The 23,947-nt window shown below is 42.3% G+C and overlaps 1 protein-coding gene across 1 annotated transcript in view; it reads left to right on the top strand.

Moving 5' to 3' along the window:
* Nucleotides 1-2,639: 2,639 nt before the first annotated feature.
* Nucleotides 2,640-23,947, top strand: part of LOC138768809 (sialoadhesin-like) — a 42,130-nt gene continuing 20,822 nt past the window's right edge. The window contains exons 1-11 of the mRNA XM_069946763.1: nucleotides 2,640-2,772; nucleotides 5,993-6,047; nucleotides 8,104-8,361; nucleotides 10,298-10,660; nucleotides 12,759-13,022; nucleotides 14,119-14,382; nucleotides 18,328-18,588; nucleotides 19,489-19,530; nucleotides 19,892-20,023; nucleotides 21,475-21,522; nucleotides 23,366-23,424. Of these exons, the coding sequence (XP_069802864.1) occupies nucleotides 8,301-8,361; nucleotides 10,298-10,660; nucleotides 12,759-13,022; nucleotides 14,119-14,382; nucleotides 18,328-18,588; nucleotides 19,489-19,530; nucleotides 19,892-20,023; nucleotides 21,475-21,522; nucleotides 23,366-23,424 (1,494 nt within the window). The 5' untranslated portion in view covers nucleotides 2,640-2,772; nucleotides 5,993-6,047; nucleotides 8,104-8,300. The remainder of the gene's footprint in view (nucleotides 2,773-5,992; nucleotides 6,048-8,103; nucleotides 8,362-10,297; nucleotides 10,661-12,758; nucleotides 13,023-14,118; nucleotides 14,383-18,327; nucleotides 18,589-19,488; nucleotides 19,531-19,891; nucleotides 20,024-21,474; nucleotides 21,523-23,365; nucleotides 23,425-23,947) is intronic.

Here is a 23,947-nt window from a genome sequence, read left to right as displayed (position 1 = left end):
ACAGGCCTTATATGTCACATCCCAGGTCTCGTCTCTACACCAGGAAGTGGCTAGGGATTGTTGATCTGGACAGCTGGCAAAAGTGCAGGAGCCGGGGAGGTAAGTGCAGATAATTTTTTTCACCCTCCCCGGAAAGTATGAAAAAAAAAATGTCCCTGCCCGGCCTTTTCCTTTTAATGTTTTGTTGCTCTGTCAAATCCTCTATTCTGGAGAGATAGAAAACTGATCAGTATTTAAGTATTTCAGCCTTTTATTTTCTTATGTTCTCAAATAATGCTGGGTTTACACGGAACGATTATCGTGCGAATTTGCACGATAACGATCGAATTCGAACGATAATCGTACGTGTAAACGAGGCGAATGATCGAACGACGAGCGAGAAATCGTTCCCCTCTTCAGTGCACTAATTGGCTGAAGGGGAGCCGTTTTAAATTCCCGGCTCCCCTCTTCAGCCAATCAATGCAAGGCAGCACTGATTGACTGAAGAGGAGCTGTTTGAAATTCCCGGCTCCCCTCTTCAGCCAATCAATGCACGGCAGCACTGAGTGGCTGAAGAGGGGAGCCGGGAATTTCAAACGGCTCCCCTTCAGCCAATCAGTGCTGAAGAGGAGCACTGATTGGCTGAAGAGGAGCCATTTGAAATTCCCGGCTCATCTCTTCAGCCAATCAATGTGCTGAAGAGGGGAGCCGGGGATTTGAAGACCTGCTACGTGGAGCAGGTTACGTATGCTCGTGGCCGGGGCGGCGGGGGTGATCGGAGTGGCGGCGATTGTACTAATATCTGACATATCACTCTCCTCTGCTTCTGCTTTGGTCCTATATAAGAATAGCCGAATTATCAGGACAGTAAATGTCATATATTCTACCATATAATGTTTCTTTAGTATCAGTTATGTACTTTTCTTGTTACTTCATTGTCTGTTTGTTTGTTTTTTCATCTTTTAGGCCAAAATTGATGCAGAAGAGAACATTTATGTCAATTTTTAAAGACAGACTAACTCTTCACAATGCATGGGAATATTAGGATGGATCCCCTGTTTTAGTAGTAACAGATTATTACAATACAATGGGGGCTCTGTATTTTTTTGTGGTTTTGTATTTCTTCTATATTTGGGGTTCTGTGTGTTTAAGAGGTTTGGGTATGTATTTTCTTTGGGGGAGGGGAGGAGGGAATGAACATTGATGTATACATACAGTATATATGTGACTATCTTTATTTTTCACAGCTGTATTAGCGGTTTCCATATAATCCCTGTAGTCTTATCACTGCGCTAATAGTTGATGACCAAAATGTGGCCAAATTTTCAATTTGATTGAGAATTTCCTGAAAAAAGAATGTCCCATCCTAAACAACATCTCGCACAAACAGACATTTCGCTTTAATTTTACGGTGTATGAGCATAGCACAAAGTTTTGTGAAAATTTTGGAGGCTATGTATTTTTGTTCAGTGTTTTGTTCAGTATTTTGGTCGGTATTTATTAACCCAAACCAGGAGTGGATTGAAAACACACAAAGTCTATGTTCACACACTGTTGAAACTGAGTGGATGGCCGCCATTTAATGGCAAATAATTGCTGTTATTTTAAAACAAGGTCCATTGTTTTGAAATAACGGCCGTTATTTGCCGTTAAATGACGGCCATCCACTAAATTTCAACAGTGTGTGGACATAGCCCTTCTGTGTTTTCAATCCACTTCTGGTTTTGGTTGAAAAATATTGATCAAATACTGATAAAAAAAAAAAACAGATAAAAAAAAATGGGCATATTTAGCAAAATCAAGCGTTAAATAATCAATGTGCTCAATTGTAATCAATTACCGGCTATTTCCCCATAGAGTTCAATGGAGCCCATTGCTTGAAATGAAATCATAGTCTATGTTCACACATAGTACAGTATTTCCGTCAGTCTTTTGGCCAGTCTTTTTAAAAAAAAACAGGAGTAGGCCTGACAGGGAAAAATTATAATGGTAAGATTTGCACAACTTCTAGTTTTTAGTACAAAAAAGACTGACGAAAATACTACGTGTGAACATAACCATATTTTGACTTAAAAGTCTGTCTGTAATTTACCTTTATTTTACAGTGTGTGAACATAGCTTCAATACAATAATGAGCTCTATTAAAGTCGATGGGAAATTGGCCGGCAGTGCACACCGTATATAACGGCTGTAACTGATTATGACCGTCCAGATATTGAATACTCATTATTTACTACCTGCTTTTGCAAAAAAACACTGTCTTGTAAATAGAATTACCATAATGTCCAGGGTTGTTATCAATAAAGATTTATTATTTTGATTGACTGTTGTGCTGAGTTTGCTGGTTGGCCTATCTACACAGCTTCTGTTCTGTCTTCTCTCTATATTTGGGGTATGAAGTCATGGCAGCACCATGTACATTATGTGGTGACACGGCCAGTCTTAACACCCCATCACTTGAAACAATAAAGAAACTTCTAGATAGCTATGTTGTCAGCAACACACACCTGTGGGGGAGATTTATCAAACCCAGTTGCCCCTAGCAACCAATCAGATTCCACCTTCCATTCCTCACAGACTCTTTGGAAAATGAAAGGTGGAATCTGATTGGTTGCTAGGGGCAACTGAGCCAGTTTCACTTTACACCATGTTTGCTAAATCTCCCCATTATGTAAAAAGTGCGGAGTAGAAAGTTTTCCTCTGTTGCCCATAGCAACCAACCAGAGTGATGTGAGAAAAGAAAGCTGAGCTGTGATTAGTTTCTTTGGGCAACACAGAGACTCCGACTACAAGGTAGTCTCCCTCTTAAACTATACTTTATATATCCTTATATACCCCCTGCCTCCTGCAGCTCCTCATGCTGCAACATCACAACCCAGCTCAGAGATGACCAGTGACTGATGTGGGACACCACCTACTCTCTGTTGGGTCGTGACGATACAGGAAGCTGGGAGAAACTGGAAGGCTGTGCTGCAGGGGTAAGGGGACAGGTGAGTATAGATTCTTTATTATGTTACCACCACCCGTTGACACTAACGCCTCTCAGCTACATTTAAAAACCAACGCCAGGATGTTGGTATATAATTTAATCAATCCATATTGCCTCATGTACCACATGCAGGTCCCCTGGTTCACATGAGTCCCTACACTAACTCAGCGACCACCAACCCCGCAAAGCGAGCACAAGCAGGGAAGGGAGGCAACCCCAATGTCACAGGACCAAACCCCCAAGGGCCCCCCAAACCCAGCAGGTGCCGCCAACGGAGAGAGTGGCCATTAAGCAACACAAGTGTGAACATGGTCTAACTACTCACCACTGCACCTGCAGGTAGAATGTGAAGAATAGGAGGTACTTGCCATGTGTGTACAGGTGCCTTCTGCTAATTTGGGTCACATGGGTCTTACAAGGAGGAGTGCTAGCTACTCAGAAAAGGGAGAAAATTAAAAAGGAGCTGCTGCACCTCACACATGGCTCACACTAATGCCTCTCGGCTACATTTAAAAGCCAACGCCAGGATGTTGGTATATATTTTGATCAAACCATATTGCCTCATGTACCACGTGCAGGTCCACTGGTTCACATGAAATTTGTCAGCTGTAAAAAATGTACCAGCAGTGAGGTAACTACCATAGAGGCAGACCATGCCACTGCTACGAGCCATACAGTTAAAGGGACACTTGGTCCTTTAACTGTAAGTATTTGTGCTGACCTCTCACAGTTAAATGCTGCGACATATTGGCTTCCTGCCAGTCTCCAGCCACAAGAGGTCCCCCATACACATACTCACCTGCCTGGTGCAGCCCCTATGTTCATTCTCCCAGCTCTCTGGCTCACGACTGATGCCGGGGAGCTGGGAAAACAAAAGAACTTCAGGGGACTGTGGTGGGCCAGGTGAGTATGTGTGGGTCCCCGGATGCATATTAAACCACACTTCCTTGTGTTCTCCAAGGGGCCGGGACTTTTCGCAGCACAGTTTGGCCAAGTGGTCGCAGTATTAAAGGCATTCGGGGACTGCAGTGTGGAGACCCGGCCTCACTGATCTCTTCACTAGTTAAAAACAACCCCAGAGACCTCACATATAGTTTTCCACTATTTGTTACACTTTCAGTATCATTTCTTTATCCACCCAGAATTGCTTCAGAAATGTCTCTTTTTATAACGTAATATAACCTCAGTTTATAAATCAGTGCCAGGATGGTTCTCATAAAGCTGTGAGTCTGCAGTATTGGGATCCTCCTCCATGGGTGTGAGTTCCTCTTCTGCAGGATTCACTTCCTCTGAGCGCCTCTCGTTTTTATGGAATGAAATAACAATCAATTGCAGTTCTTTATACCAACATAACATGAAATGAAGGAGTTAAAGGGGGGTTTTCCATCTGACAACGTTATCCCTTATCCACAGTATATCCGCAGCTGATAAGTACGGGAACCATGGTCTCCCAATGAATAGCGGCCGCAGAAAACTGACATGACAGTTTTTTGTGCGGTCGAATGAAATCCTGATTGGAGCGTATACTATGTGTATACATACAGGCCAGGATTCCATCCATTCAAATACAACGGATGTTTAGCATCAATCACGTCTGTTGTTGCAAATTGCAACAACGGCCGTGATTTATGCTAAACATACGTTGTGTGAACATGGCCTTATGGGGTAGTCTGCTTAGGTAAAATAAATACTTGTTGAATCATCCCCCCTCCTAAAATCTAACAATTCCTTCCAAACTTGTTATTACCTTTTCTGTCTCCTTCCCCCAGTTCTGAGCTGCTGTTTTCTGCTGAATATACAAAAAACTGTGTGTGAGCTGTTCACTCCATCTCTGTTTTCTATCATTTAACATTCAGTGTAAATCGCTATTATTAGTAGAGACAAGCTAAACATTTGATTACCAGTGGCTGACAATGGAAAACAGCCTATGGCCTATGGCTGTATCCATGTTTTCCAGGACTCCCTAGGGTTGCATCTAACTCTTTCAGCCACCGGTAGTCAAATGCTGAACGATCAGACTTGAGCATGCAGAAATTTCCCAGGGGATTCAGGTTCACATACATACTTAGGGTGGTATTAGATGGACCGATGGGGGCCCAATAATAAATGTAAACGAGTGCTAGATCAGCACTTGTTTACTAGGCCTATTACACGGCCCGATAATCGTTTAACAAGGGCTGCAGGGACATCGTTACCGATGTCCTTGCAGCCCTTGCTTAAACGTTATACATTACCTATCCAGGCTGCAGGGCTCCTCTTCCTCTGTGCTTCTCCCCGTCCCCGCGGTCCCGGCCAGTGATTGGCTGAGCGGCCTGTCAGCTGAGACAGGCCACTCTGAAGCTGGAGCGTGCGGGACCCGCGGAGGAGCACAGAGGAAGAGGAGCCCTGCAGCCTGGATAGGTAATGTATATCGTCAGTCGCCGGCCGCGCACCGCTAGTACACCAACAATTATAGATCAGAACCTAAATCAACGAACAGCCGATGACAACAATCATCGTCATGTCAGGAGCCGGCCGTCACGCTCGGCTCCCAGCGTATGTCCGGCCTCCTGCAAGCATACGCCAAAGTGTACGCCGGAGCATACGACTGGTTGCGAGTAGTGCGCTGATGTCGTCCCTGGTGACCAGCTCGGCCAGTTGCTAGGGATGTGGCAACATCACATTGTTGTTGCTGCAGCCAGGGCTTCACGGCCCCCAACCGTTCCACGCAGGTGTTATGTATTTTTATTTACTGACTGGCGGCCACCACCGCCAGTCAGCTTTGCATAGAGGTCTAGGGCTGGGCTTTGGCCTTCATAAATACCCTCCCCTGTGTGTCCTTCCGTGCCTGTGATAGAGCTTCAGTTCCTGAGTGTCCTTTGACCTAGCATTTATCCTTATTGTTGTTCCTGGTTTATTGATTCTGGCTATTTGACTACCCTTTTTTGACTCACGATTTTTGTACATCGCTGACTGTTTGTTTTGATTTGATTTCTGACCACGAGCTGTTGTGTTTGTACATCTTGTCCGTGTTTTGTGTTACAGCTGTTCAGGCCAGGGACTGTCACCCATTTATCCGCTGACACTTAGGGCAATTGAGGTAAGAAGGCAGGGTCAGCGCAGCGGGTGTCAGTGCTAGGGCCTCACCTGTCTCGTGTCCTCCAGTCCCAAATCTCCTATCTATCTATCTCCTATCTATCTATCTATCTATCTATCTATCTATCTATCTCCTATCTATCTATCTCCTATCTGTCTGTCTATCTATCTATCTATCTATCTATCTATTATCTATCTATCTACTATCTATCTCCTATCTATCTATCTATCTATCTATCTATCTATCTATCTCGTATCTATCTATTATCTATCTGTCTATCTATCTATCTATCTATCTATCTCCTATCTATCTATCTGTCTATCTATCTATCTATCTATCTATCTATCTATGATCTATCTATCTATCTATCTATCTATCTCCTATCTATCTATCTATCTATCTATCTATCTATCTATCTCCTATCTATCTATCTATCTATCTATCTATCTATCTATCTATCTATCTCCTATCTATCTATTATCTATCTATCTGTCTATCTATCTATCTATCTATCTATCTCCTATCTATCTATCTATCTATCTATCTATCTATCTATCTATCTATCTATCTTCTATCTATCTCCTATCTATCTATCTATCTATCTATCTATCTATCTATCTATCTATCTATCTATCTAATAAAGATGAACTAGCAGCACTCCAAAGTAGCAAACGTGACGTGGGTGTTTATTCTATTCCAAACAATAGCAAAGTTTCAACCGCCTCTTGCACCCATTTTGAAGCACAACCATGTGATTAGTGAAGCAAAATTTATACACAGGTGTTTACACCCAAAAAAGTGTCATAACTTAGAGGTCATGTGACCTAACTGACGAAAACTATTTCAGGAAATTTTCAATAGAAAGAAAAAATTAAATGAGGTAATACTAACTGATATAATAAATAATATATTTAAAAAAAAACCTTTAATTAAAGAATAGAATTAGCATAAAGGTCACCACGTTATTGTGATGATACTATTACTGAGTAAAATGTACCAACACTGTACAAGTACATTCATAATTATTGTGTATTTTAAGCATAGTGTAAGTCAGACATAGGGTTTGAGCTAGTCCTTAAAGGCAGCGCTTCTCAAACTTTTTCTATTGGAGCCTCACCCAACAGACCAAGGCAATGCCAGGGCCTCACCAGACTGACCAAGAGGGTGCCTGGGCCTCACTATCTGTGGTGAAAGTTTATTTAAAATCTGAAAATAATGCTAGGGCTGCCTTTCACCCATCTCCCAAGCTCTATATACTAATAAAGCAAGTACAAAATAAGTAAATAATGTTACTAAAATGGAGATCTTTGCAACCAGCAAAAGGACTAAGCAGATCCTAGTTACTTTTTTGAAAACTCCCTCCCCAGCTGGGCCTCACCAACAACTAGGGGGTGCCTCACTGGTGAGGCCCGCCTCACAGTTTGAGAAGCACTGCTTAAAGGGGTACTCCGGTGAAAATGCTTTTAAATCAACTGGTGTCATAAAGTTATATAGATTTGTAGTTTACTTCTATTTAAAAATCTTAAGTGTTCTAGTACTTATCAGCTGCTGTACGTCCTGCAGGAAGTGATGTATTCTTTTCACACAGTGCTCACTGCTGCCACCTCTGTCCATGTCAGGAACTGTGCAGAACAGCAGCCAATCCCCATAGAAAACCTCTCCTGCCTAACTGGCTCTAATCTAAAAATACCCTGTACAGATCTGTATTTGTGTTATTGGGCTGTGTGGCCCCTACCCTTTCTTGTTGTTGGGCTTTGTGTTTAAATGCCTATGAAACATTTCTGTGTTTTAATAAAAAGAGATTTGACTAGAAAACCTCTCCTGCTCTGGACAGTTCCTGACATGGACAGAGGTGGCAGCAGAGAGCACTGAAAATTATACACCACTTTCTGCAGGACATACAGCAGATGATAAGTACTGGAAAAGTGGAGATTTTTAAATAGAAGTAAATTACAAATCTATATAACTTTCTGTCACCAGTTAATTTAAAAAGAAAATGTATTTCACTTATAAAAAATATAATTTTTAAAATCTGTTTTCTCTATCACTGTAAGAGTAGGAGGAAGTGGTCATGTAATGGGTATACAAGCATGTGAGAAGGAAGAATAACAGAGATGGTTCTGCATTTCTCAGGCGAAAGTTACATATTCTCTCGAAGTTCTCTTCTACAGGGAACTTCAATGTCCTTTTTATAACCTTGTAACACACGGTCAGTGTTCTCAAGCTGCCTAAAATATCACTAATATCTGGGTCAGGATGAAGAGAAGAATCTACAGCACATGGATATTACTGGTGACCCTGTCCCAGCTGTGGAGAGGTAAGTGGAATATATATATACCTGTCTATGTTATCCTGTAGAATCCTATGCCATCCCAATGTATTCTTCAAGTGTCAGTTCTTTTCTACGGGGAACTTCAATGTAACTTCTAAGAGTCCCAATGAAGTGGAAAATGGTTTGGATTTGTATCTGAATATAATTTGACAAGGTCAATGTAGATATAGTTAGTGCATAACTGAAGAGTCTTAAAGAAGGGTTGTCACTAATAAGAAGGTAAATGTCTATTTAGGATACAGGTGCCGGCACTACCACTTCCATGCGGCTTGGTTCATAAGTGAGAAGATAGGAGTATTACTTGTAGAGAAGTCCTACAGCTATGGTGGTGCTCACTATGCGAATTGCAGTACAGCTTTCAAATTGACATCGAGGAAGAAAAGATGCAAGGGCACTCACCAATATTGTGCTGTAATCTTAATTGTAGTGAATATTCTTCAATACATGATTAAAAGCAGGGTACGGGGAGGACACTGAACAACCTCAGCAGGACAGCTGTTTCGCGTTTCCACGCTTCGTCTGACGAAGCGTGGAAACGCGAAACAGCTGTCCTGCTGAGGGTGTTCAGTTCTATTCTACCACAGTCATGTTTTGAGACCCTATTGCCAGTGATGCCATTCACCAGTTACGTTCACAATAGGAGGCTATGTGTGTACAGATCTCTTGTTTTTCTGTATTCCTGGATAGTTCTGTGTCTTTTCGGCAAGTACATAGATCTAAAAAATGTTCTCTTTTTTTTTTCCTTCTGTTTCTATTTATAGATCTAAAAATGAAAGAATCTCCCAAGATTAGATTCCAGATCAGATTAGACTCACATTTTGATATGCCCCAAATGCTTTACAAGTTTGGTTATGGAAAGTATGTCCAGGAGCAGGGACACCCATTACAGGGAGACCCATCATATTCCCTGCTCCAGTACAGTACACTGAGAGGTGCATCTGACCACTGAGTGAAAGCTTTGAGGCATATGATGTATCCCAGTACGGGTGGTCCACTAAGTCTTTATACCACCTGGGTAAAGTGCCTTTGTCAGGTTTCGCACTAAAGGGGATGAAGGAGATGTGACATGTATTTTCCTCACTAGGTGTGACTGTCTTATTTATTATACATTCTGTATAAATTACTGATGAAGGTTATGGGTTAACAGTTTGTTTATCACATGCCTGCTATTACAGGTGTAGGTGCTTTTCCTCACTTTTCTGCCTCTTACACATCTTCTCTGTCCTCTCTTCCACAACCCCAACAATCACAGGCAAGCTAAGTTGCCCTTATAAAATGAAGGGTGGTGGGAGCTACAGTTTGTTCCAGTTTTTTCAGTTCCTGATCCAGCTTAGCATGCCTTCCTAAGTACACCAGAGGTGTAACTACTGTCCGAAGGAACCAGCCTATCCACGCTAAGGGGGCTGGCTTCTACAAGTTCTTGCAAGTCCTGCTATCCGCAGTGTTTCCAGTCAGTGGATGGAGAAGTGCCACTCGCCTATGTGCCCTTCTGCAAGTCACTGAGTCCTTAGGTTAAGCTCGGACGAGGATGCTCGCTCATCACTAGTAGTTATACAAGGAAAAGGGAAATCCGAAGGATGAAGAGGCGGGGGAGGATGATGAGGGGGAGGATTGTTGTTGTTTTGCTACAAACATTGATCCAAAAATTACAAAATGGACAATTAACAAAACTTATGCAGTTTAAATTGATGAATCCAGTGCATCTAATGAGATGCACAGGCATCATGGGAATCGTAGTCTGGCAACAGGTGTAGTGCCAAAAGTTCTCCATCACTGCCCTATACATATAAACTTGCTATAATATATATTTTGTGATTGAGTGAGTTTAACTGAATTATAAAACAAAATAGAGAATTATTAAGAGAAAATCTATATGGCTTATTTGCTACATGTAATAACATCATCCTTTATCCTCCTACAGGTATCACATGTCATCCGAGCTACTCTATCCAAGTGTCTCCTAGTGTCAGTGTCCAGGAGGGTCTCTGTGTCACCATTCCTTGTACCTTTACTGCTGATGGTAGAAATACATTCAGGGATTCCTCGGGATACTGGAGACGGATGACTCCTGGTCCAGAGCAAATTGTAGCCTCTAAGGAAAAATCCAGTGATGCTAAGAAAAACTTCTATCTGATGGGAAATCCGGATACTGGAGACTGCACCCTGACCATAACTGATGCCGGGAGGGAAGATCACGGGACGTATTATTTTAGATTTGAAGAAAGAAAAGACACAACAGTGAAATATAGTTATTACAAAGAAATAACCACTATTACAGTGACTGGTAAGTGTGAGTGATGTGCAGGATCCTACTGTTCAACACCTAGAAAAATATGGAAAAAATATGCTGGAAAAAAGACCAATGCAGATTGGTGACTGATTAGTTACTTTTATCCAGTCATCCACACTCCATTATTCTTCTCTTTAGTCCTCAGTACCCTTGTTTTCATCAGTGTAGATATTAGTGCTGGTTTACGCGTGGCATTTTTATAAGTAAATCCCATTTCAGTCAACCCATTTCTTTCACTTCTGTCATCGACTCCTGTTTCTGCCTATTTATTTTGTTGCACATATTCTATTTTTCAGTATTTGCTTTGAGGTTTCTACGCTGACACTTTGTTCTTTTCTTTCGTCTATCCGTATATTCTCTTTTTATAACCTTTATATTTTTTTCTACTTGTACAACATTTTGCACATAACTCATTGGGAACAACCAGCATCTTTCGCTACACTCCATAGTGTGCAGTGGGGAGTTCTGATGTGTACTGCAAACAGATGTGGTACCAGAGGAAACATGATGGTACTTAAGTAAGACGTGTTGCATCCAATGTATGTCAGGCTTGAATCACTGTGGAACACTAACATAGTGCTGATACAAAGGATCAAAGGGGTCATTACAACTAATAATACATGTGGGGTGTCAGTATGTTGGTAAGGTCCCCAAGACTTTATATGTATATAATTAGTATTTTCAGATGTGCCAGGATTCGTTAAGGAAATATTAATTGCAATGTGGCTCCAATTTCCTAACTCTACACCACTACTACACCAACTTGCCACAGGCCTGTCTCATGCTGTGATTTGCAGCATACCTGATACAGCCCAGCCTTCCCTGTATAATGGAAAGGGATGGCTTATCTAACATTACTTGGTCAAGAGATTCAAAACACAGGAATAGCCAGATACTCCTCCAAGGAAGGACCTAGCAAAAGGGTGGTTTCAGTAAGGAGACCACCAAAACCACCATGATAGGTAAATATGACAAAGGAAATACCAAATCCAGGTATCCAATCACATATAGCAGTTTCGGGGTGTTGCCCCTCATCAGTGTGGCGTAGGATTCTGGCTAGCGGGAGCAATGCCTAGTAGATCACTCAGGCAGAACAATTTTAGGGAAACCAGCTGAAAAATCCACATTCAGGCCACTATACAGACCCCAAAGATTACTGTCTTCCTCACCCCAACACAGATTTTCTAGAGGCCTCTGAGTTAGCTCTTCCCAGAATCTACTTAATGCTCACACTGTCTGCCAGAGCAGAGCAAGTCTCTTACTCACCACTCTAGCTTTTCCCATTCTCAAGGTCTCTGACAGACCTTTAGGTGTCCCTCACATAGCCGTTGTCCAGATGAAGGTTATTGATCCCACCTTCTCTTTAGACCGAAATGATCACAGTCTTCTGCCCCTTCCAACTTAAAACCATCGACCTCTTATCTTGACCTTAAAGGGGTAGTGCGGCGGTAAACAATTATTCACAGAATAACACACATTACAAAGTTATACAACTTTGTAATGTATGTTATGTCTGTGAATGGCCCCCTTCCCCGTGTCCCACCCCCCCCCACCCGTGTACCCGGAAGTGTGGTGCGCTATACATACCTGTCACGTGCCGACTCGTCTCTGATCTTCAGTCAGCGATGTCGTCTTCGGGCGGCCCGGCCGAATCCCTCTGAGCGTCCTGAGTGCCGGCCGCCCTCTTCAGCGTCATAGGCTGCTCAGCCGCGATTGGCTGAGCACAGTTATGCTCAGCCAATCGCGGCTGAGCAGCGCACCACACTTCCGGGTACACGTGCGGGGGTGGGGGGACACGGGAAGGGGGCCATTCACAGACATAACATACATTACAAAGTTGTATAACTTTGTAATGTGTGTTATTCTGTGAATAATTGTTTACCGCCGCACTACCCCTTTAATTCTGCAATATCTCTCAGCTATACATTTTCTCTGTCCTTTTTTTCTATTTTCAACCTTTCCCTTCCTCATTGGCACCAACTTATTACTCTGTAAGTTCATGATTCTTGAACTTGTTTTGATTTTTTTTTTTTTACAGTTCACCCTGATATCATAGTTAATTTTATTATCTCATTGATCGTTCCTTGAATAGATCTCACAGAAGAACCAGTGATGTCAGATCTTGGGACAGTAACTGCTGGTATAGATAAGACGGTGACCTGCTCTCCTCCTGGGAACTGCTCTGCCACATCCTTAGTTATCCAATGGAAGAAGAGCGATGTGTCCGGCATCTGGAAGACTTCACCTACTATAACATTTACTCCATCTTTAGACGATCACCAGAAAACTATCACATGTGAGATGACAAACTCCAAGGGGAAGACCACTAAGAAAACCATTCTTCTTGATGTTTGCTGTAAGTACATATTAGTTTAACATTTTTCCTAGCATTGCTTCTGTGCTTGCACTGGGATTACTGCTCATACAGCTTATGTAGGCCACCAAAAACATCATTTTGAAAAGTGTATGTTTTTTTTCTCATCAGTTTTACAGTATACCGGTCTTCCAGGTCTTTGAATTTTTTTGAATTTTTTTTTAAACATGCCTGTATTCCACCCTGATCTAGCTGTTACTAGAGAAGGACTTTGCATTACAGCAGGCAGTTAACAGCAGATTGAGTGAGAGACCTAATGGACAACACTGTTTGGACTTTTTCAGGAAAGAAGTCTTTTTCGCTAGATGAAGGAATAGATTTGCATCAAAACATGACATTAAAGGGGTTATCCAGCACTTCAAAAACATGGCCACTTTTCCCCCTCTCGTCTCCAGTTTAGGTGTGGTTTGCAATTAAGCTCCATTTACTTGAATGGAGCTGAGTTTCAAACCCCACCCAATCTGGAGACAAGAGCGGTGCAAAAGTGGCCATGTTTTTGTAGCACTAGATAACCCCTTTTAAAGCATTGTATATTTTGCAAAAAGTCGGGACATTTGCTTTTGTCAGACATCAGTACTTAGATGTGTAGCTTCTGTGACACCCTGTGGTATTATCATATGGCACCATGAAAACTACAATAAAGACAGTAAGCTAGGGATGCATAAGGCATCCATAGCTCACTGTTAGTAGTTTCCCAGGGCCAGCACTGTATGCCTAACCCTAAGAATCAACCTACCAGCCACTACAGCACTACTATATGCAGGAATGGCTTGCTGCCATTAGAGTTCCCTACCACAACATATCAGAATCCTTCCAACAATCCAAAACTTTCAAAATCAGCTTGAACTCCATTTTTTTTTTCTCCTCAGTTCCAGTCTATCACACAGTAGGTAGGTTCATGATTATTGTGCTTTCTTGATTTAATTTTTTTTTCTTCATGTTACTAAATGTATGTAAACCATTCTGAATTTAATAAGTGCCTCACCCTGGATGCAATGGACCTAAAAATAAATATTAACATTAAAATGACCATAAATGTGAGTAAATCCTGTTATCTCACTCATCGTTCCTAATATAGATATCCAAGAAGAACCGCTCGTCTCAGATCTTGGGACAGTGACTGCTGGTATAGAGAAGACAGTTACCTGCTCTCCATCTGGAAACTGCCCTGCGTCATCTGTAGTTATCCAATGGAAGAAGAGTGATGTGTCCGGCATCTGGAAGACTTCACCCACTATAACATTTACCCCATCTCTAGATGATCACCAGAAAACCATCACATGTGAGATGAGAATCTCCGGGGGGAAGACAACTCAGAAATCCATTGTTCTCGATGTCTGCTGTAAGTACATATTAGATATTTTGTGATGCACCAAACAATGCAGACTCTGATCCTAACATAGCGGCCTTCATTGCTGTCCTCCTGTCTGCTCCTCAGATCTTTTTCTCTAAGGACCCTATTACATGGAGTGATAATCTGCTGAATCAGGCCGATTCCACAGATTATCGATCCATGTAATACAGACAACAATCAGCTGAGGAGTCGATCATCGGCTGATCGTTGTCTTTTAGCAAATTCAAAGATCAGCGGCTGTCATCCGCACATCACCGCATGAAATAGCGTATCCAGGATGCCTCGGTGTCCTGCTGCCTTTACCATGCATTTCCCCACTGCCCACCTCCCTTTTTATATATAAGCAGCTTCACTAGGAAGGTTTATTATAAGCAGGTTTATTCACTTGTCTGCACTCCCTCGCTGTCCTCTTCTCTGTCTTCAGCCACCTCCAGTCCGCTCAGCTCAGGCAATCAGTGACTGACTGAGGAACAGCGCCACGGCCAGTGATTGGCTGAGCAGGCTGTCACACTCAAGATTTAAAAGTGACAGCCCGCTTAGCCAAACACTGATTGCCTGAGCGGACTGGAGGCTGAAGACACAGAAGAGGAGTGCAGACAGGTAAGTATAGATTTGTTAAGGTTCAGTTTACGAAGTCCGCACATTTTGTGGTAAAAATTCCCAAACTTTGCAAACTGAATTTTTTTAAGATTCACTCTCTATTTCACAGCCTTGTCATGATTTTGGTCACAATTCTGTCTTGAGTAAAAGGGCCCCTAAAGGGTGTGCTCAGTTCTTATTATAGGATGTAGCAGGTCTGCCTTGCACTTGCACCCCCCACCCCCACCCCCACAATGAAGTATAATGCACTGAGATGCCCTTACTGAGCTATAATGAATTGTACCCCCTTAATACACTGTCCCTGAATGAGGTATAATAACTGTGCCCCCCTAATGTCATATACTGCACTGCTCCCCCCCCCCCATGGGGTATAATGTTTTGTGCCTCCACTTAATTTGTTATAATGTACTGTGCCTCTTTAATGCACTGTGCACTCCCCTTAGTTAGATATGATACACTATGCTCCCACCCTTATTGACACATATTGCACTATGCCCCCATTAATGAGATCTATCTCATTAAAGGAGGGGATAGTGTAATATATCTCAATCAGGGGCATATATTATTATACACAATATTCCCAAAGTACTTCTGTGCAGTGTTTTATACTCACCTATCCTGCTCTCACGCTGTCCTCAGCACATGCTGCTCTGGCATCTGCTCATCAGGTCTGGATCTTAGTGTGAGATGGATGTGCCTGATTACCTATCACGCTGCCTCCATCTAACACAGGGGTGGGGAACCTACTGGCCGTGGGCCGAATCCGGCCCCTGAGACCTCCAAATGTAGCCTGCAGCCCGGGGCTCTCCTGTGACAGGCGCCACTGCCGCTGCCAGACACAGGAGGATGCTGTGAGTGCCGTCCCATTCACCGTCAGAGGGGCGCATGTCTTCCTTCTCCTGCAGGCCGCGCACAATGATGTCACTGCATCGCGCGCCTGCAGGAGAAAATGGGCACAGTCTAGAGGGGAGAGAAGAGGACCTGGTCAGCGTGGGAGCGGAGGAAAGGTGAGTGGGATGTTTATTTTTTTTATTTCAGACAGACACTGGGGGTTAACTAGGCTACCAGGGACATGACTGGGTGGGGTTAACTAGGCTACCAGGGACATGACTGGGTGGGGTTAACTAGGCTACCAGGGACATGACTGGGTGGGGTTAACTAGGCTACCAGGGACATGACTGGGTGGGGTTAACTAGAGCCACCAGGGGCATGACTGGGGGGGGGGGTTAACTAAAGCCACCAGGGGCATGACTGGGGGGTTAACTAGAGCCACCAGGGTCATGACTGGGTGGGGTTAACTAGAGCCACCAGGGTCATGACTGGGTGGGGTTAACTAGAGCCACCAGGGGCATGACTGGGGTGGGGGGTAAATAGAGCCACCAGGGGCATGACGGTGATGTCTGTGCCCAACCACCCCACCCCTTCCCCAACAAACACACACACACAGTGAAATCTGACAGCTATTAGCTCAGGGCTGCAGGGCTGAGGGAGAGAGGAGGGGGAGACAGGCAGCAGTGACAGAGGAAAGAGCAAATGACTCATTCACTGCCTGAGCTCCAGAGAGAGAAGTGCTTATCTGCACAGAGGAAAGAGGAGATAACAGGATTGTTCACCTACAGTACTGGGCACTGGGAGAGAGGGGGAGGAGGGCCCCCTGTAACTGCTGGGGAAAGAGAAGGAGATTCATTCACTGACTCTGTAAAACTGTTAGATGGCTTACAGCTTGCTTAGCCATCTGACAAGGGAGGCTGGCCTAACAGGGCTTATACCAGCCTCCCTCTTGATGACATCATTGTCACAAAATGGCTGCCACAGAGCAGCCTGGTGACAACAGTCATCAGATATAAATGAGTTTACTTCACTTCCTGGTTGAGGGTTGAGGGGGAAAAACATAGGGAAGGGGGGCAGATAGGTGATTGAAGCATATTACGATGTTATATAACTTTGCAACATGTTTCAGTTACTGGGAAAAAAGCTTTTCACAGGAGTTGTCCTTTAACTAGAGCTACCAGGGGCATCAATAAGGGGTTAACTAGACCTACCAGGAGCATCAATAAGGGGTTAACTAGAGCTAACAGGAGCATCAATAAGGGGTTAACCAGAGCTACCAGGGGAATCAATAAGGAGTTAACTAGAGCCGGGTGCTGCTAACCCACACTACAAACTGCTGCACACAGTATGCAAACCTCGAATGATTTTTTTAATGCCCAACTGGCCCTCGACAGGGAAAAGGTTCCTCGCCCCTTATCTAACACAAGGGGCACAGAGCTGAAGTGCAAAGGGCTGTCTGTGAGGGCTTCATATACACAGTGCCTTTGTCACAGTGGTTCTTCTGCAGTGAAGCAAAGTGCAGCTAAAGCTGAAGTACCCCACTGATTTTCATCTTGGGGAACCATGTGTGGCTTGAGTAGCTGTGCCTGGTTGTGGAACTCTGGGGCTCGTGCTACCAGAACTGGCATTCTGTGATCTGTCTGGCAAGAGGAGGTATATTTTCCTAAACCATGAATTTGGGTATCTTCTATCTAGATTATCTACAAGTCAGTTGCCCTCACAGAGTTCTGCTACTAAATAAGCAAGGCCCCTTGTAGTCCCTTAGCCTTCTACAAGCCAACACCAAACAAGACCTTAACCTAATCTAGTAGGTAAACTAAGTACACAGTCTGTACCTTTATACAACAGACTAGGGCAACTGGCTTGTAGATAATCTTGATAAAAGATAGAGCCAGGAGAAGACCATGCTAAGTGTGGTCCTCTCCTGGCTCTGTGTCACGTGATCAGTTGGACAGATCAGTCAGCCTCCCTACAGCTCCACTTTAAGTCTGACTGATCACATGACACAGAGCCGGGAGAGAACCGTGCTAAGTGCGGTCTTCTCCCGGCTTGTTCTCCCGATCAATACAGGTCTGAACACTAAGACCCCGGACCGATAAAAAATTTTGACATGTCTCTATGACATGCAAAAGTTTATGAAGTGACAGTGACACTTTAAGAACTAAAACTCTGTGATTACTCTGTCTCCACACCTACACCTGTTCTACCTTAAAAAGTTGTACCACTCCTGGCCACTGTGATAAATGCGTAGTTAATACCCACTATAACACCCAGCCCACTGCTTATCCAATGCTAATCTAATGGTAACCCCAGGTTAATGCACATGGGGTTGGAGTTGTGTGTCCTACAGCTTAGTTTAGACACGGGAAAACACATAGTGGGACACTGCACATGTATTTAAACTCCTCTATAGAAGAAAAAGGATCTGAATATCTAATAAAAGTAATAATACTGACATAAATCATATCAATTTTGTTAACTCGCTGATCTTTCCTAGTATAGATCTTGCAGAAGAACCACTGATCTCAGACCTTGGGACGGTGACTGCTGGTATAGATAAGGAAGTGACCTGCTCTCCTGGGAACTGCTCCACCACATCCTTTGTTTTCCAATGGAAGAAGAGTGATGTGTCCGGCATCTGGAAGAATTCACCTACTATAACATTTACCCCATCTCCAGATGATCACCAGAAAAACATCACATGTGAGATGACAAACTCCAAGGGGAAGACCACTAAGAAAACCATTCTTCTTAATGTCTATGGTAAGTAAATGTGAGATTTCCAGTTATCAGCATTGTGCACCAAACAATGGACATTGTTTTTCTAGCTTAAATATTCTACCAATAATGCCACATAAAAAAAATTGCCAGAAATGCAAAAAGTTTCAAAACTTTTTCCTACAGAACATTCTCTCTTGTGGCATCCATTACTGGTAAACCACAGAAAGATTCCATACACCTCTGCTTGGTAACATTGTAGCCCCTTGGAGTGGAAATTCATGAACAGGTTTACTTTGCCCTTTAAAGGGGTTATTCAGTTAGGAAAAATACATGTTAAATCATCTACCCACCTGGAGACTAAGAATTAATTCTATAAATGTCACCTTTTCAGCCTCCTACCCCCAGTTCTGACCTGCTGCTTTCTGCTGAAGACACAGAAAACTGTGTGTGAGCTATTCTCGCCATCTTCACATGCCCCCCCTACCTCACCTTCCATGAGAAAATGCTGTCAGCTCACCATCCCTTATGGATGCACATATTCCAGTAATGAAGCACGATAGGTGAAGGCTGGGACAATTCCGGTTTGACAAATGTAAGCACAAAGATGGAATCCTCTGGCTTCATTGTAGATTGAGTCAAATTAAATTTATTTGCGGCATGTAAAAAAATTTCATATCAAAAGGACATCATGTTTCGGAGCAAAGCGCCTTAGTCGTGGCTGAATAAACTTGCACAACTAACATGCTTATATACGTGACAAACAAGTACATCAGTCTTCGTTCCCATCCAGATGGAGGAGGTAGGAAGGACCTCCCACCTCACATTAGCCAGTATAAGACATAATCATAATTATATGACTGTTTATGTGAGCTGTAATGGAAGGAAGGGGGGAGGAGAGGAATATGGAGAGAACAGCTCACACAAAGTTTTTTGTGTCTTCAGCAGAAAGCAGCAGCCCAGAACTGGGAGAAGGAGACCAAAAAGGTAATGGCATGTATGGAATGGATTGTTAGCCTCTAGGAGGAAGAGTGATGTAACATGTATTTTACCTGAGTGGAATACCCCTTTAATATAACAGATACAGCCAATGTGCCATATCTATGAGACTACATACTTTAAAATGTTGTGCTTTGCTATAAATAATATATATGGACATATGATAGAAGGAAAAACATTGTTTGGCAGCAAACAGGAAATGATGCAACTGTAATGTAATGTTAAACAAAACACCTTGTAAATATCTGTTTCTCTGTTGAAATGATCGTAAAAAAAATTTACAAAATGGCGCAAACCAGTTGTATGTAATGTGCTGGGAGCATCCATAGCTGTCCTCTATACTTTCTAGTGCCTTTTCTTCAAGACCCTAAAGTCATAACTGGATTGATAACTGGAGGAAGTATAATTATTCTCACAACTCTCTTGGGGATCGTCTTCCTTGTGAGGAGGAACAGAAAGAGAAGTGAACCTAGTGAACCAAGTATGTATCTTTACTCATGTATGTCTTAGACCTGAGGTGACCGGCTGATATTGTGCCGAGAGAGTACGGCCTATTACCTGTAGCATTGGCCACTGATTCTCTCCTTCTAGAAAAATTAACCGTCATTTTATACAATATTTAAAGGAGAACTCTGGGCTGGGGGAATTTTTGGCAGAGTGCCGTGAAAGGGGGGGGGGGGGTATGAAAGAAATGAAATGCGCTCACCTCCCCCGCTCCAGCACTCATGCCGGTAACCTGCAGCTCCGGTTCTCTGGTCCCGAACGCTTCTGGGTCTGAGTGGGGACATGGAAAGTGACGTGTCAGGTTTGCTCAGCCAGTCAGCGGGCGAGACGGGACCCTGCTACGGACAGTGACTGGCTGAGCGGGCCTGACACATCATGTGCCAGGTCCCCCCTTTTACCAGGAAGCGAGTGGGGGAGGTGAGAGCCTGTAATGTCTTTCATTCCCCCTTCCCCCGACACTCTGCCAAAAATCAGCCCGGCCCAGAGTTCTCCTTTAATTGTTGCTTTTAGTGGTGAATGTATAACTGTATAAGGGATTATGTGAGTGGCACTTTTATTATTATTATTATTATTATTATTATTATTAGTAGTAGTAGTAGTAGTAGTAGTAGTAGCAGTAGTAGTAGTAGTAGTAGTAGTAGTAGTAGTAGTAGTAGTAGTAGTAGTAGTAGTAGTAGTATAGTAGTAGTAGTAGTAGTAGTAGTAGTATAGTAGTAGTAGTAGAAGTAGTAGTAGTAGTAGTAGTAGCAGTAGTAGTAGTAGTAGTAGTAGTAGTAGTAGTAGTAGTAGTAGTAGTGGTAGTAGTAGTATAGTAGTAGTAGTAGTAGTAGTAGTAGTATAGTAGTAGTAGTAGAAGTAGTACACTCATCTCACCAGTAGTAGTAGTAGTAGTAGTAGTAGTAGTAGTAGTATAGCAGCAGTAGTAGTAGTAGTAGTAGTAGTAGTAGTAGTAGTAGTAGTAGTAATAGTAGTAGTATTTGGTAGTGGTAGTAGTAGTAGTAGTAGTAGTAGTAGTACACTCATCTCACCAGTAGTAATAGTAGTAGTAGTAGTAGTAGTAGTAGGAGTAGTAGTAGTAATTATTATTTTATATTATATGTGAAACCATTCTACAATGGGCCTTATGGTTACAGATTTGTGTGCCGCCATATGGCACCTCTGTATGACGCTGTATGATGTAGATATTTTCTGCATGTTTCTAAAGGAAAATATCTCTATAATCCCATACAGTACAGCATAGTCCCATACACTTCCATGTGCTGGGTTCCTATAGTCCACTGCAGGTTTATCTACTACCATAGCGAGAGAGAAAGTGGTGGGAAGTGCAACTTTAGTGACTTAGTAATTTGTTGTCTCGTTCTGCCAATTCTGGCCTCATAGTGGTACATGGAGACAATATCATAATCCTGTAACATTTGTTTTTCCAAGGTGCCTTATCCAGAGAGTCACCAGCCAGTATGAAGGTAGAAGAAGATGGTACGTCATTTATATCCGGTTATTTGTGTAATTGCTGATCTATTTTTATGGAAAATGATTTTGCTTGTTTTAGAACAAAGGAAAGTACAGTGCAATGTTTCCAAATATAAAATGATGCACTTGGTGGATATGGTGGTGCATATGCTGGGCTGTAAATATAATGGTATGCTGACTGTATATATATATATATATATATATATATATATATATATATATATATATAGATTCATACATAGTGTGCACTGTGCAGCAGTATATCCTATACTTTCCAGCGTACGCATGAACCACCAAAAATACCGCCGCACAATTACAGCCGCAAATACAGCCGCACAGTTACATAGTCTGAACCTGGCCTTAAATGGTATGCTGGGCTTTATATATATAATGGCATGCTGGGCTGTAAATATAATGGAATGCTGACTGTATATATATATATATATATATATATATATATATATATATATATATATAATGGTATGCTGGGCTGTATATATATAATGGTATGCTGGGCTGTATATATATAATGGTATGCTGGGCTGTATATATACAGTATATAATGGTATGCTGGGCTGTATATATATAATGGTATGCTGGGCTGTATATATATAATGGTATGCTGGGCTGTATATATAATGGTATGCTGGGCTGTATATATATAATGGTATGCTGGGCTGTATATATACAGTATGGGGCTAGGTTCATACTATGTAACTGTGCGGCTGTATTTTTTATGCGGCTGTAAATGTGCGGATGAAACTCCGGCCGTGGGAAAAAATAGACATGCGGCTCAAAACATACGGTCATTTACTTGGAAATCTGGTTCAACTAGAAATAACAAATAAAATCTTAAGAAAGTGATGGAAACACCTCTGGAAGCATCTGGGAAAGCAGGGAAACAGTTTACATGAATTGCTATTACCGGGGTTTGCGATCCTCTGCACTAATGCCGATGTCTCTCATGGTTAATCTATTAAAATAATAAAACACATTTTCGTTGTAATAAAGTCTCTTTCGTTGTTCAATAATTAAATTTAAACTAATCCATCATTTTGCAATTAAATATACTGTTAAAATAAATATATATATAAATAAATGTATATTTATATATATATTTATTTTTTGACAGTATATTTAATTGCACAATGATGGATTCGTTAGAATTAAATTATTGACCAACGAAAGGGACTTTATTACAAAGAAAATGTGTTTTATTAATTTAATATATTAACTATTAGAGGCATCGGCATTCGGCATTATTGCCGGCTATTTTTGAAGTACTCCGTACGGACCGCCTGTCAATCCTCGGCCGCATGTCCAGCCGCAAACAATGGTCTTGTTCATTTTTTACGGGTCCGTAGATTCATACATAGTGTGCACTGTGCAGCCGTATATCCTATACTTTCCAGCGTACGCATGAACCACCAAAAATACCACCGCACAATTACAGCCGCAAATACAGCCGCACAGTTACATAGTCTGAACCTGGCCTTAAATAGTATGCTGGGCTTTATATATATAATGGCATGCTGGGCTGTAAATATAATGGAATGCTGACTGTATATATATATATATATATATATATAATGGTATGCTGGGCTGTATATATATAACGGTATGCTGGGCTGTATATATATAATGGTATGCTGGGCTGTATATACACAGTATATAATGGTATGCTGGGCTGTATATATATAATGTCATGCTTGGGCTGTATATATATAATGGTATGCTGGGATATATATATATATATATATATATATATATATAACAATTAGCTGGGCTGTATATATAATTCACTTTTACAAAAAAAATCCACACTTTCTGATTTTTCATTCTTTGCCAGATTTGTATGTAAATGCGATGACTGTCGGACGGGAGGATGAAACATGTTTTACTGTGAAGGTGAGTATGAGTGTAGCCAGGAACATTGTGGTAAGATAAAAAAAAAACGTGGGACTCGTGTTGCCCTCTCCCCTGTGATTTGCCCATTTGTGTTTTCTGTACAGTGGTACTTTGGTTTAAGAGTAACTTGGATTGAGAGCATTTTGCTTGGATTAAGAGCTCACAGTTTTTCAAAATTGTAACTTGGTTTGGGTACTGGGAAGGAGGGGAAGCGGGGGAGGGTCATGGTCTGCATAGCGGGGTCTACAGCACTGTACTCTGACCCAGAAAGTATCCCTCACCTTTTAAATCAAAGCAGAGCCGCTGCTTCAGGCTGGGGCTTGCATCAGGGGACAGGACTGTGGCAGTAATCTCTCCATAGCTGTAACCCCTCTCTCCCCAGACAGAGAGCACTGCTATACTGTGCTCATATATGTCCTGCTCATTCCTTCATGCTCCCTGCAGTCTCTGCAGTAGTGGATTATAATAGGTCAGTTTTGGGCAATAGCCCGGCTCTCTGAGCTCCTGGGGGGCCCATGGACAC

This window comes from Dendropsophus ebraccatus, chromosome 12, assembly GCF_027789765.1.
Source record: "Dendropsophus ebraccatus isolate aDenEbr1 chromosome 12, aDenEbr1.pat, whole genome shotgun sequence".
Taxonomy (NCBI): Eukaryota; Metazoa; Chordata; class Amphibia; order Anura; family Hylidae; genus Dendropsophus; species Dendropsophus ebraccatus.
The sequence above is the reverse complement of the archived record's forward strand: the minus strand, read 5'-3'. Positions and strand labels throughout refer to the sequence as shown.